Raw genomic sequence first — 14,213 nt, 5'->3', positions numbered from 1 at the left:
CTAAAAAAACCCTGAGTTTCCAGCTCTTATCCTGGAGCTGGAGTTTAAATCCATGGTGTGCAGAGAGCCTGGGGCTCGGGGGTCATTGCAGCTTTGGGGTGAAAAGCGTGGAGGTGCTCGTGCAAGGATGTCCTGGGAGAATCGTGGGGAAAATCCCCGAGTCCGGCACCGCACGGGAGCTTCTTCCAGCTTGCAGTCCTTGGAAAAGGAGCCATCTGGAAAATCCAGCTGCTCTAGCGTTGTTTGGTGTTATTTTATTATGCAAAAAGTACATTAAAAAGTGCAGTTTATTGCAGACAGACGTCAAAGAAATGGGGAATAATAAACAAAAATAAGTCTTGTTTTTGAAAAGAAGCAAATGGGACCTTTTTGGGAGTTGAGGAAGGGTGTGGAGGGGGGAGGAGAGGCACTTTGCTGCCCTCAGAGAGATACCATTCCATAAAACATGTGATCACATCTCAAATATATTGTGTAATCTGCTATTATTAGGGTATTTAAGATAAAAACGAGGCTGGAGCACTTAAGTGAAACTCATCTCTCTATTTGCTTCCCTGATTCATATTTCATATTTTACTGAGGACAAATGCAGGAACCTTTTTTTTTTACTCTTTTTTCCCCTTTTTTTCCGTGGAATGGGATTGTCAGGAGCATGTTCCTTGTGTTCTTCATTAGTGGGGATGGGTTTAACCCCTCGCCTGCGAGGACCGAGGAGGCAAGAGCAGATTAATAAAGTCCAGGAGCGTTAGAGCAGGGGAGCACAGCTGGGGCTGGGACACAGACATGGAGTTGGGTGTAAAAACTACTTTTTTTTTTTAATTTCCCTGTGAAGAATTGTGTCATTTTTGTTAATTTGGATCTCTTGGAGTCATTTGGTTCTGGTTAAGCGGGGCCGGGCTGGGCTGGTGGAAGTGCTCCTCAATATGGCATCATTTACTGTTAATACCCAGCTAAAAATATCCCTGTGTGTTGTTTTAACGGCTCTAATTCTGGAATGTGACGATGTCATTTTTATGAGGTTAGTGTAAAAAATCTTCCTTTTTCTTTTTTGCCATTTTTTTCATCCCTTCCCAACCCCTTTCCACCCTCTGCAAGAATCGGAGGGAAAAGGGAAGATACAAACTCTCTTACAGGTCCTCTTTCCCTGCAAAATTCTCGGTCTGATGTCATGTTCAGGTGGTTTTTCACTCGTTGGAGAGTAAAACCCCATGTAAAGCTTTGATCCAGGTAGAAAATCCCTCAGCTAATTTTGGGCAGCAGTTTCCATGGTGGTGACCCTGCTCCTGGCTCCGGCAGCTGGAGCGTCCGGGCACTGCTGGGTGGAATTAAAAACTCTGTCATCATAAAGTGAAATACCTGGTAAATAAGGGAATTTAAAATATCCCGGGCAAGATTTTCCATTGTACTATGATTTTTTGATTGGGTTTGTTTGGGTGGTTTTTGGGGGTTTTTTTTGGGAGGCTGGGGCTTGTGCTTTTAGGAAGACTTGTGGATGTCTCCACCCTCTCCAAACTTTTTTGAACCTCTTGACCTGTTTCTTCCCAATTGGGAGGCCCTGGAGAGGCTCTGCTCGGGCAGGTTTTGAGGAGAAAAGGGCAACCAGGCAGGGATGAGGGGTTAATCCAACGTTATCCAGGCTGTAGGGTGGGATCCTGGATGGGAGCCACTGTCTCCTCAACCTGCGCTTTTCCAGGGCTGGGACCAAGTGGGACCTGGTGTTCCCTGTGGGAGAAAGGGAAGTTTGTGGTGTTTGCCATGAGGAAGGCAGCCAAAATCTGCCCCTCTTGGTGTCTGGAGGAGCCTCCATCATGTGCAGGAGTGAATTTATGGAGCCTCACAGGCTGGAGCACAAGCCTGTGGGGGAAGAATTAAGGATTAATCCCAGCAGAGTTTATTTATTGACCTCCTCCCCACCCCAGCACACACCTTCCAGCATCTCCCATCTCTCCCTGCAATCCCTGGTGTGTTCCATGTCCCTGCACAGCCAGAGGGAGTTGTGGGCCTTCCCCAGCCTGGGTCACCTTCCTCTTCCTCAGCCCTGGAATGTGCTGCTGCTGCTGCTCTTGGGGAGGGCAAAGCCAAACCACATCAGCTCTGGATGTGCCTGAGACATTACAAACTTTTTATGGGATAATTTGCTGATCAAAGGGAGCCATCCAGGAGCTGACACAACCCATTCGTTCCCAATTACCACTGCTGGATGACACCGTGCAGCAGGAGAGGGGCTTTTCTAAAACAGTCACTTTTTCTCTGGTTCCCAGAGCTGGGAGGTGAAAGCCCATCCACTCCCACGAGGGGACTCTTCCTTCTGCTTTCCCATCTCCTCAGCCCCGAGGAGAGCCTGTGGATGACGAGGAGAGCCTGTGGATGATGCCTTCCCTGCTCCTGCCTACGGAAAGGCTTTGTCTCCCAGTATCTGGGCTGCTCCTCCTGCCCTGGGAGGGCAACAAGTGCAGATAACCAGGGGCTCTGCATCCCAAAATTCCATCCTTGGTGCTCCACGTGCTTTGTGCAGCCGTGCAACAGGTTTTCATCCCTTGTTTGCAGGCTGAGCTCAGCTTAGGCTGGAGTGGGAATCGCTGCCGGGTGGTGAGGGAGGGAGGGGGCAGCTCTGGGGCGCTGGTGGAGAGGCCCCTGTGTGCAATTGTAAGGCCATGTCATTTTTTTTTCCTCTAAATCTTGTAATTTCGTGCTTCAGAGCACAACAAAGTGAGAGAGCCAGCGGGGAGTGAATTAAATTCCCCCCTGAGAGGCGGCGCGGTGGGGCCGAGCCGGGCGGGCGCTGGGGGCTCGGTGGCACCAGCCACTGTTTGGGTTTAGAAAGAGAAATTCTGGGAGAAGTCCTGCGTGGCACTTGGTGCTGGAATTCTGTCCCTTCTGCTTTTCCCCTCTTTGCTGTTTCTTCTGTCCCTGTTGCACTGATTTTTGCTGGGCTGGGGCAGGGACCTGCCTCGCCGGGTCACTCTGTGAGATGGCCCTTACGAACACCGCAGGAATTCCACGTGGCGTGCGTGGAGAAACCAAATCCGTGCAAACCTCTGTTAAAGGACAGGTGGAAAAGCAGATAAGCTGAGGCAGTTGGTGCACGGACACAGGGTGCAGCCACAGTCCAGCACCCATCCTGGTGGGCGCCTTGGACGTGCCGCGCGTCGGCGCTGAGCAGCCGCCGGTTGAATTCCTCCACCCTTGGCTTTTAACTGGAATTACTGTTTTCGTTTCAAAAAGTAATTAAAATATCAGACCTTGAGCTGTCATAACTGTCACATGGTTTTTGTGTTCGCATTACCGATGCACATCTATTCCTGTTAATAGCAGGGAAGTGACGTGCCCGTGGAGAGACGCGCTGGGGCTGCGGCGGCTCCGCGAGCTGGACCACGGGCTCGTTCCATCGGTGATTCCCAGCAGTGAATCGCCGTGTTTGTCCTCCAGGATTTTAGTTTTTAATTGTTTGGATGAAGTGAGTTTGCAGGTTAGTGGTTGTGTAGCTTTTGAGCACCCCCAGGGGTGCTCAGTGGCCGTGGGGCAGCTCTGGGTGTTCCCGTGCTGGGCACACCAAGCTGGGGGCAATCCTGGGATGCAGCCCTGGTAATTCATCATAGGAATATAAAATTAGGATCCATCTGCTTTTGGAACTCCTTGTTTTTTTTACTTTCTTGGGGCTGTTTGGTTCGTATGATGGTGACAAACACAGCCAGGCAGGGCAGAGGGTGCCCAGTGCTGCGTCTGGGGCACAGCTGTTGGGTTTGGGCCCCTTGCTATGAAATTATAATTTTTTTAATGATATAACTGAGACTGTATCTGTTAAACCCTTTACTCAGCCTCCAGATTCAGCAGCAACTTTAAATTCCCTCTCATTTTGCAAGTGCTCTTGTAGTGCCTGTCCTCCTGCACGGAGCAGGTTGGGTGGATTTATCCACCAAAAAATAACATGGTACAGCTCAGGCATCCTTTGCTTTAGATCTGTTCATATGCTCTTCCCAAAAACCCCTGTGCAAAGGAGCACGGGGGGGACCTAAAATGCAGGGAATGAGTTTTCTTGGATGTTCCATTTGAGGAGTGGCCCTGTCTTGGGGTGCTGTGGCTGCTCCTTGGTTTCAGTCACGGGGTGAGCTCTGTGCTGAGGTGCATCCTCGGGTGCCACGGGCAGTGCTGCTCCATGTGCCAGTGGGTTTGGGAGGGAGGGATGGAGAGGCAGTGCACAAGGCTGGGCTTTATTCTTTTTAGCTGGAAACACAGGGATTTAGCAAGCAGCCCTTCCTCGGGGTGCAGGGCTGCTCCTGGAAGCCAGGCAGGGATTTATGGGGGATGACAGGCAGGGACCCGCCGGGCTCTGCCCCTGCACTGGCCCTAATGCAGCCCTGTCCTGCAGGCAGGGCCACAATATCCTGCTTGTTCAGAAACGTGCCCAAAAAAAACCAGAAGGAAGGAAAAGAATTCTTTAAAAGCAGAAATAAGGAGCAAAGGGGGAAGCAGATCTGGGAGCAGCGGGTTGTTTTCCTCAGAGCTTTATTCCTTCTTCTGGCTCCCAGCTCCTCAGTGAAGCTCCTTTTCTCAGCTCACACTTGCTCCTCTCTCCTTCTTGTCTTTTCACAGAATTTTCCTTCATTTCCCCTGCTTTCTCCAGCTGTCCACAGTGCTGTGCACGGCTCAGTTGTGCCTGGGTGTGTTTCACAAGTGTATTTGATTGATTTATGTTGGTTTCTCCCTCTTTTGCCTGTGGTGTGATTCCCAGCGAAATGCCTTCATCCCTGTAAACAGCTTAAGGAAACCCATCACTTTTTCTAGGCAAACACCCCCAGCAATAAGCAGGTTTAGTGGGAGTTGCTTGTGGGAGTTGCTGGACATCTCCTGCATCACCATCAACTCCGTGCAGACACATTCATGGATTGATTCAGGGTGTGATCCTGCACTTGGCCTCACCCAAGTCTGGGTGGTGGCTGGAACTTTCTGGTGCTCCAATGTAACAATCAGATGTAAAATTAAATATGCACAGTGCTTTAGACACGAGGGACATCAGTGGCAGCAGAACTGTGGTGGTGGCTCCGTGCAAGGGTGGAATAAACCAGCCAGGAGCTGGAGCTTTGGTCAGGAACTGGTTGTGCCTGGCCAGGGGACACCTGTGCCAGGGCTGGAGTCTGGGAATGACCCTCAGGACAGTCTGCCAGTGGCACGGGGCTGCTGGACCTGGTGACTGCTAAAGATGGGGTGGGGGGTTCTGGAAGAGGATGGAGTTGCTCCCAGCTTCCCCTGGCCTTCCATGGCTCTGGGGGGTAGGAATAGGTGGTCTGTAATGGTGTGTACTGGTCATACTGGTGTGGCAGGGAACGCTGCCCTCCTCGTGCATCCCTCACACCCCGTGAATCAAAGCCATGGAGAACCAGAGCTGGAGGGGCAGTGTGCCCGGAGGAGGAGGAGGAGGAGGAAGAGGGCAGCCTTCCTCCTGCCCACGGTGCTGTGTCTCTCTTGCAGGCTCTCCAGGTGGCACGCCAGTTCCTGCTGCAGCAGGCCACGGGGCTGAGCTCCCCCAGCAGCAACGAGGGCAAGCAGCCAGCAGTGCAGGTGAGCCCCCAGCACGTGTCCCCCGTCACCCCCTGGGTGGGAAGGGCTCGGCTGCAGGCGTGGGACAGGCCACGGGTCACCTCCCTGCTCGGGATGGCTGGAGCACACAGAGAGTTAAATCCTCTGTAAAGTTCCTGAAATTTCTTGGGAGTTTTTTTTTCTGGGGGGATGGGGGTGGTCCCCATTTTGTGCTGATGTGGTGGGAAAGGGGGATGCCAGGGAAGGGTTGGCTCCAGAGGAGAAAGGAGTGTGTGGGGGGGGAAGGTGACCATGTGCCACCTTACCATGGGACACATTTCAGATTGGGAGGCACAGAGTTTCCCAGGATTCAATGCTGGGTGCAGTGAGTGTGGCACAGGGGCTGGAGCCCCTGCACAGGGCAAGTCCTCCCACGTGGGACAGCTGCTGGGACAGAGGCCTGGCTGAGGTGGGATTTGTAGCACCGGCAGGGAAGCGGGGCTTTGGGTGGGCACAGGGATGGGGGGACCACCCTTTGCTCCACTGCTCTGCCAAAGGAAAGGGGCTGAAAATGGGAAGAGAAGGAGCAGAAGAGGGGTGAAATCTGGAGAGAGGAGGAGGCAGGAAGAAGCAAAGCCCAAGCGATGGAAAGTGACAATTTAAATAGCTGTGTGGAGGGGCTCTCCCTTCAGGCTAATTAAATTTATCGGAGAACAGCAGGTTACCTTATTAGAGCCACGTGGGTTTAATTAACAAAGGAAAGTAATTAGCACAAGCGCTCTCGGAGCTGGAGGTCCTGCCTGTGCCAGGCTGAGCCGTGTGGCAGTGGGAGGGCAGCGGGAGCCGGGCTGGGATGGGCAATCCCGAGCTCCTCTCCCAACTTGGAGAGCCAGGGCACGGCTGAGCCAGCCGGCAGCAGGTCCTGGGGCTCCCGGGGGTCAGGAGAGCCCGGGACCCCCGGCTGCCCCTCCGGGTTGGGGAGCAGCAGCTGGGTACGAGCAGTGGGAATTAGTCAGGGCTCCTGCGGCACAAACAGGCGGCTTTTTCCAGCGGTGCTCGCAGGAAGGAAATGCAGTCACTGCATGGAAAATGTCTGCAGAGGACAAAGGCAGCGAGGGTGAAGTCAGATTCCGGTAACTGGCGCCTCGCTCCCCTCCGTGGGTGTGTGTCCCTGCACTCCTCCTGCCTATCCCTCGGTGCTCTCCCCACCGTGTTCCCGGCTGGATACACGTGCTGCTGCTTGGACATCCCGTCCTTCCCTTCCCTGCTGCTCTCCAGCCTCCCCTCCCTGCCCATCTGGCCAGCGGCTTCGCCGGAGCGAACTGGATCTCCTTCCTCTCCCCTCCTCCCTTTCTGTGTTGCAAAAGGACTTGTGAAAGTTGTAGACGTGAGTCAGAAATAGCTCATAACTCAGCAGCGACCGGCTCTTCCTCCCCCCGCGGCCCCGCCGGCAGCTGGAGCGGGATCTGACCGAGGGGAGATAGAGGATTAAGCAGACTCCTTTGAAAGGAAGTTTATCTAACGGCAGAGTGGTGTGGATGAGACTGGCCAGGACGGCGGGAGGAGGAGGAGGAGGAGGAGGAGGAAGGCTGGGTCCCAGCGCAGCAGCCCCTGGCTGGGGAGGGAGTGTGGCAGGATGGGAGGGTCGTGGAAGTGTTTGGGAACTGGGGTGTCCTTGGGGTACCAGCCTGGGGTCCTACGGGCTTTGCCTGTGGATGTGCAGGCTGGGGAATGGATTTTCACACCGGTGGGGTATTTTGGGGAGGGGGTAGAAGTTGTGTCCGTGGCCTCCCCTCAGCTCTGTGCCAGCCGGCTCCTGGCCCCCGATCCCAGGGGGAGGGAGCAGGAGGGTCCTGGTGCTGGCAGGGAGAGCAGGAGCCCCCACACCCAGCAGCACCACAGACCCCCGTGCTTGCCCACACTGTGCACTCTCCCTGTCACCCCCTGATGGGGACGGGACATTTTCGGGGCACCAAGCCAGTGGGAATATTAATGACATTCCCGATGGCGTGCACTTAAAAACAACCAGGGAGCTGCTGGGCTCCGGAGCATCCTGGAGTTGGTTTTTTTTGGAGTATGGACCCTCTCTCTCCCCAGATGCCTGGAGGTGTGTGTGGAGAGCTTCACGCTGACACTCGAGTTACAGCTGCAGCTAAAAAAAAGGCAAAAAACCCTCCACCTTTGGGTGTTTTAAAAAATGTAAAAATGGTTTTATTTCTCTGCAACTTTAAAACTCTTGGAAACTTGGTGGGTGCTGACAGAGTGTTGCATTTGAGGACTTTTGGTGCTGATGGACCGCAGGGTGTTCCCATCCTGCATGGGGCTGGTGGAAGCAATGTATCCCCCTGGGATCCTGCTGGGATCTGGGGTCTGGGAAGTGGAATGAAGTGCTGGAAAGGCAGCACCCGTGTTCTCAGTGCTGGCTTGTAGACTCCTTGGAATCATGGGGTGCCCTTTTGGGGTCCCTCCCTGGCTCAGCCCTTGGAGCTGGGGGGTCTCCCCTCGCTGAAAGGGGAGGGGGGCTGAAGGGCACCAGGGGAAGGGAGAGGAGTTTGGAGCAAACTGCGGGAAATTGCTTTTCTTTTGTCTGCTGCGCGGGGAGGGCAGCGGAGCGGAAAAGTGTATTTTGTTGATTTGAAACTTGAGTGAAATGGGTAATGAAGACAGATCAATAGCAGCCCTTCTGCGTTCCCTCTCCAGGAACAGACCCAGCAGCCCGTCCGGCTCGGCTCGTGCGGCGTTAGGTTTTTCCATTTGAACTTGCAGCATCACTGTCTGTCCCTGCTCCCACTCCTGCTTCCCGGAGCCCCCGCCACCATCCTGCTCTGGGATTGGCATTTTGGATAAACAGAGGAGCAAAGTCACTTCAGTCCCTGTAGATTGGTCAGTGTGATGAGCTGTGCCAGCACCCCGTGCCCGTGGTGTCCCCCCAGGGACGCTGCCTGGGTGATGCTGAGGGCAGGGGCTCACCGAGGAGGGGGCTGTGGGCACTCCAGCACTGTCACCTCTGCTGCCAGTATCCCCAGCCAGCTCCTTCCAGCTTCCTGGAGCCCAGCCACGTGCCATTAGTGCCTCCCTGGTGGGAACACCATGCTAACGAGGATGCACTAATGAGGATGCACGTTGGGCTGAACACGCTAGGGATTGATTCCTCCTTTTCTTTACATGGAGCTGAACATCAGAGCCTGGTGTCCTCTACGCTGGTTCCTGTTCCCTTGCCCTCCTGCTGCCACCCCCACCGAGGGCAATCAGTCCTTTGGTGCTGAGGCTGTTCAGAGGGTTGATAAAACAAACCACAGCCTCAAAACCACATGGAGCTGAGCTCAGTTTCCCCTCTGACCCCGGGTAGATTTTAGTCCGTTGTCTCTGTCCCGCCCTGGTGAGGTTCAGACACAGTGTGGTGTGTCCTCCTGAGTGGAGGGATGGCAGAGCAATGTTTGGGTGGCCCTGTGCCACCCTCAGGGTTTATAGACCATGGCTGGGATCACATTGGTGTCACTGGCATCAGTGCCTGGCCCCGGGCGCTCGGAGCTCTCGCAGACGGTCTGAGCCAGCTGGGTGTTGGAGCTCTCCCAGGGACGAGAGTGCAGGAGAGGACGTCTGGATGTGCCTGGAGGATTTGGTTTGCTCTTCTCCTGTGAGGAGTGGGTGCTCTGGGGTGGGGATTTGCTCACCCCCTGCCCCTAAAACAGCAGAACTTGAAGCTGCTCCTGGTATTTGTTTCCCCCCTTCTATTCGTGATCTCCTCAGTTTGTTTCTGTTGGGTTTGGATTTGAAAAGGGTGTTTAAAATTAGGAAAAAAGAGCACAAACATGTTTTCTGTTGTTTCTAATGGGGACTTAAACTCCAAGATTAGATCATAGTGAGGATGTGCAGCCTTGGGCTCCGTGGGAAGCCCGGAACACTCCAGGCAGCTGCTGTGCACAGGGAGAGGTGTGTTCATCCTGGTGGTCCCAGAGCCCTCCTCAGGTCAGCAGGGCTTGGGGACGAGGTCTGGGCTGTGCCTGCCCTGGCGAGGGAGCTGGGCTGTGTGGTTTAGGTGTGGTTTAGGTGTGGACCAGGAGATGCTCCTTCCCGTAGCACTGGTGACGTGCTGCCCCCGGCTCCCTGGGGACATCGTGGCTCCTGTGGTGACCTCCTGGCATGGGTGACGGCACAGCTGGGAGGTGATGGTCGGAGCAGGGATGCTTTGAGGCTGAGCAAACCGTGGGCTGACGGAGGATGTCCCCACGCCGTGCCAAGCCAGCTGTCCCTGGGGTCAGGAGGGCACTGTCCCTCTGGCAGCCCCGCCGTGCTGAGCCAGGAGCAGCTGTCGGGCCGTGGCTTTCCCTGCTCTGCCTCGTGCCTGGGAGTTCAGTCTGCTTCCCATAAAAAAAAAAAATCCAAGAAAAATTTCCCTTAAGAGCCTCGCTCCCTCTCCTGCCGCGTTCCACCCAACCAAATCCTGGTTCCCTCAGCCGGCTTTGGCAGCGCTGCTCCAGGCTCCCGCCGAGCTTCCCTGGAATACCTGCCTTGTTTTCCACCCACTGCCTGCTGATCCGTGCCCGCCCGTCCTCTGGCACGCAGGGATTACGACCGGGACCGCCTGGAAAATCAGCCCCGGAGATGCCGCTGGCCGGCCGGAGCAGCGCCGGGTGTTTCTGGGAGCAGCCGGAGCTGTTAGTAAGCAGTTCTGCGGAGTGGCAGCCGGCCAAGGCATGAGTCAAACCCTTCCTGACTCGGTGTCTGGCAGATGCCAGCTCGTGACGCGTCGGCCGGGGACCAGCCGCTGCTGGGACCTGCTTCCCGAGGGATGTGCCGGCTGTGAGGACATTCCCCGGCTGCTCCGGTGCCCGGGGGTGGAGGGGGTGTGGAGGAGGCAGCTGGGTGACACTCACCCCTCGTACCACCCCTGGTGCCCTTTGGCTCTCGCTCGCCTTGTTGACCACTCTGTCTGTCTGGGTCTCAGCTTTTGAGGTGATTGTTGCCCAGAGCCCCCCGTTCTCCAGGGATGCCAGGCTGGCCTCCATTCCTGCCGTAGGGAATCTGGCACACCGGTGGTCACCGAGTGCCGTGGCTGCAGGTGAAGGGGTGTCCCAGGGCCACACTGTGCCCTCACCTGCCTGTGGGTGCCCCTGTGGGGCGTTTGGCCAGGTTGGGATGGACATTTCCATCCCCCTCTTGTTTTGCCAGGGCAGCAGCTGTCACCTCCCAACAGAGGTGTCTGGGACGAGTGGCTGCAGTGGGAGCAAAACTGGCTGTAAGTGGGAATTTCCCCTTTTACTAAAGAAAGTTCCTGCTCTCCCTGGAAACCTTCACTGGGAGAGGGATGTTTTCCGTGCTGTGGGGAAATTCTTCATGTGGCTTTGGCATCCCCTGGGGCTCGAGGAGGCAGCAGAGCCCGGATGACCCTCACAAACAGCAGCGCTGGTTCGCCCCGTTCCCACCTCAGCCCCGCACGAAGCCACCACCATTTCCCCGTGTCAGCTCCGCATCCGAGCACGGAAGAAAAAGCCATTTAATGCAGACAAAGGTTGTATGAAAATATAATTCTGCTTTTGTTAGCAGCCATCAAACTCTAAAAAGCGTCACTTTTGTTTTCTTGTAACATTGTGAAAACCTCGTGTCGGATCGAGAGCTGGGGCCCTCTCGACTAATCGCCTCTCCTTTGTGTTTTTAGATTATAGGGGCAATTAGTGTTGTCAAAACCTCTGGCAATTCTCTTTGCTCTTGACAGGGTGTCAGTCCGCTGGGCGAGAAATGGAAGGTGTTATAACTCTCCGGTAATTAGGATGCCTCCGATTTGAAAATGCCAGCAAACGTGTTGGAGGGGCCGCGCGGTGGGGGCGGGGAGGCCGCCCGGATGGGGGATGCGGATGAGCAATTAATTAGGGGCTCTCATTCCGAGCACGTTGCCAGCTGATGAATTGGCAAAGGGAAATTAGCAGGATGCTCAGCTCCCGGGAGCGGGCGCGCACCCCGCCCGTCTCGCCCTCCTCGCCAGCTCCCCTCCTTCCCAGATGTTCGCCGAGGGCTTTGCACAGCTGGCTGGGAGCACCTGAGCACCCAAACAGCAGCTCTTCCCTGCTGCTGCTGCTGCGGGGGGCTCTTGGGGCTCTCTGGTGGGTGCTGGAGCCCTTCCAGGGCGCTGTGGCTCATCCCTGAGGATGCTCCCCAGCCTCCGAGCCCTCCACGGCCGGAGCAGTGGGAGCAGCCCCAGCCCTTGGGTGGGAACTCGCAGCAATTAATCAATAACTGCGACGTGACGCGGCTGGAGGGGGGATCACAAATGGAGCTCGACCCGTGTCCCACACCTCCCTCCAGCAGAATGCCTGAGTAAATAGATAAGCCTTGGCAGCCTCCCTTGAAGGTCAGAGCGCTCCCAACACCCACCACGGGTGGGAGGGACTGCACGGGGCTACCCTGTGGTCCCATCCCACTGGGCTGGCTGGAGGGGGAGGCAGCAGCCATCTGCTTTCCAAGGAAAAGGGGGGCACCCAGGAAGGGTTATTAAATTGCAGCAAAGCCATGACTTTGCCCAAAGCTTTGGGAAAGGCTTTGGGCTGGTGTGATCAGTGGAAGACTGGGACGAGGCAGCTGTCAATGGCTGTGATTGGGAAGGCATCGTTGCTCCACCTGGGCAGGACCCAGTAGGGCTGGAATCCATCACTGACACCTTCTCTGGAGCACTGCTGGGGGTGTGGACCCATATTTTGATAACCAAAGGCAGGGGCTGGCAGGTTCTCTCAGCCCTCCCTCCTCTTGGCATGGTAATTACGTGGGTTACCGGTGTCAGCTGGAGGTAAAGCTTTGATGTGTCTGTGGAGAACCTGGTAACCTCTTCCTCCGTGCTCTGCTTTGCAGAGTTATTTGGGTGATCAGTATCTTCCCACTTCCCTTGTGTTTCCCTCTGCCCTGCATGCTCCGGCACCTCAAGGGAAGGAGCTGTGGTTTGGTGCCCAGTTCCCCCATCTCAGCTGCATTTAAAGAAGAGCACCCTGCCCTCAGGGTGGGGGAGCTCACGGTTTAGGAAGCTTCACCCCAGTGCCAGCTGCACCACAGGGCACCTCCCTGCCATTGCCATGTCCTGGCAGTAGCCTTGGCGTGCCAGGATGGACCAGGGGCCGAGGGCTTCACCTGAAGGTGAGGCAGGGATTGGGGGGGCGTGAAAGATGTTCCAGGAGAGGTGGGAGGCACCTGTAGGCTGTTGGCACTTGGGGAGGGTTTGCCAGGGTTGGAATGGGGAGTGGTGACGTGTCCTTGCTCTCACAGGTGCCCGTGTCCGTGGCCATGATGTCCCCACAGATGATCACGCCGCAGCAGATGCAGCAGATCCTCTCTCCGCCCCAGCTCCAGGCCCTCCTGCAGCAGCAGCAGGCGATAATGCTGCAACAGGTAACGCTGCACCTGGGCTGCATCCAGCCAAGCAATTCCCACTGGGTCTGGGAATGCTGGAGCTCACTGTGGGCAGGCAGATGGGTCCCTTCCTCCCTGGGTTCTCGCGTTCTCCACATATTTCCTTGGGGATTCCCAGCACGTTCAGGGACAAAAACAGCTGCAGGTGCTGACAGTGCTGGCAAAGCTGGATGCTGCTGCTCAAAGCCCAGAAAATTCCTGCACGAGGTCTGGTTTGGGGCTGCCCAGCTCCTGGGAGGAGCTGTGGTCCGAGTGGGTGCTCTTGGCTCGATGCACCCCAAGCAGAGCCCCCGTGGCTGCTGCTGGGCCTTGGGCATGTGCCTGTGTCCAGCTCCAGACCTGAGCACGTGGGTTTGTTTCTCATGGCCTGCTCAGCTTTTCCGGAGTGTTCAGTCAGATGAGGAGGGAAGAAAAAGGAGAAGAAAAATAACAAACCTCAACTCCGAAACAAAACAGGTCTGCTTGGGTAAACACCTCTCGCCAGCGGGAGGGAGAGAGGGAGAAACCCCACAAGCATCTTCCACACCCTTCCTCCTGCCTCCAGTACCTGTTTACTCCAAACAGGCTGATAAGGATTCAAGGTTGGCCCCAGGGAAAGAACAAAGGGTAAACACTACCCTGGGTGGGTCCTTCCACAAGCCTCTTTGGAGCCGGATAAAGAAACACGTTTGACTGCAAATTAAACAACCCAGGCCGGAATAGCTCGCATTCTCCACCGGCAGAAAACCAAACATCACACCTCTCACCCCTGACCCAATGTTCCTGCGCCTGCTCGGCCCCGCTGCAGCCCTGGCTCCGGCTGGCTCTGGGGTAAACACCCAGCCCCTCCAAACCTGTTCTCCGGCAGAAACGGCGAGGTTGCTGCTGTCAGCGCTGTCAGCCCCGAGCTGATAAAGGATTCCCGGCATCCACAGGGGCATTCCTGAGCCCCTGCACGGGGTACGGGCGGGTGGGAGGGGGCTGCGGGGTCTCGCTGACCTCCCCGTGCTCTGCCCCCCCTGCACACACCAAATCCATCACCCACAGTTTATTTAGGGCCGGGGGGGGAGCTGCCTGCAGACACTGGGACCCTCTCTGGTGGTTCATTGTGGGGCTGGGGGTTTGTCCCTGTGTTCCTGGACCAGCAAAGCTCTCTGCTTTGGCCAGGGGGCTGCGAGGGGCTGGGCTGCCCATGGAGGGGGTGCAGGGCTGAGCCCCCAGCACTCGTAGGGTTGCACCAGCCAGACCAGGGGCTGTGGCTGCTTCTGACCCCTTCCCAGCTGGGAGTCCCCCTGGCTCTCACTGCGATTGCCAGGGGGGTTTTG

At 56.1% G+C, this 14,213-nt stretch overlaps 1 protein-coding gene across 1 annotated transcript in view; it reads left to right on the top strand.

Annotated features, from left to right (window-relative positions):
* Positions 1-14,213, top strand: part of FOXP4 (forkhead box P4) — a 166,957-nt gene that overhangs the window by 135,494 nt on the left and 17,250 nt on the right. Inside the window, exons 7-8 of the mRNA XM_039382310.1 lie at positions 5,467-5,556; positions 12,766-12,888. Coding sequence (XP_039238244.1) covers positions 5,467-5,556; positions 12,766-12,888 — 213 coding nt within the window. The remainder of the gene's footprint in view (positions 1-5,466; positions 5,557-12,765; positions 12,889-14,213) is intronic.

This window comes from Pipra filicauda, unplaced genomic scaffold (assembly GCF_003945595.2).
Source record: "Pipra filicauda isolate LSUMZ 115617 unplaced genomic scaffold, ASM394559v2 scaffold264_size1072897_pilon, whole genome shotgun sequence".
Taxonomy (NCBI): domain Eukaryota; kingdom Metazoa; phylum Chordata; class Aves; order Passeriformes; family Pipridae; genus Pipra; species Pipra filicauda.
This window is presented reverse-complemented; position numbering and strand designations above follow the sequence as displayed.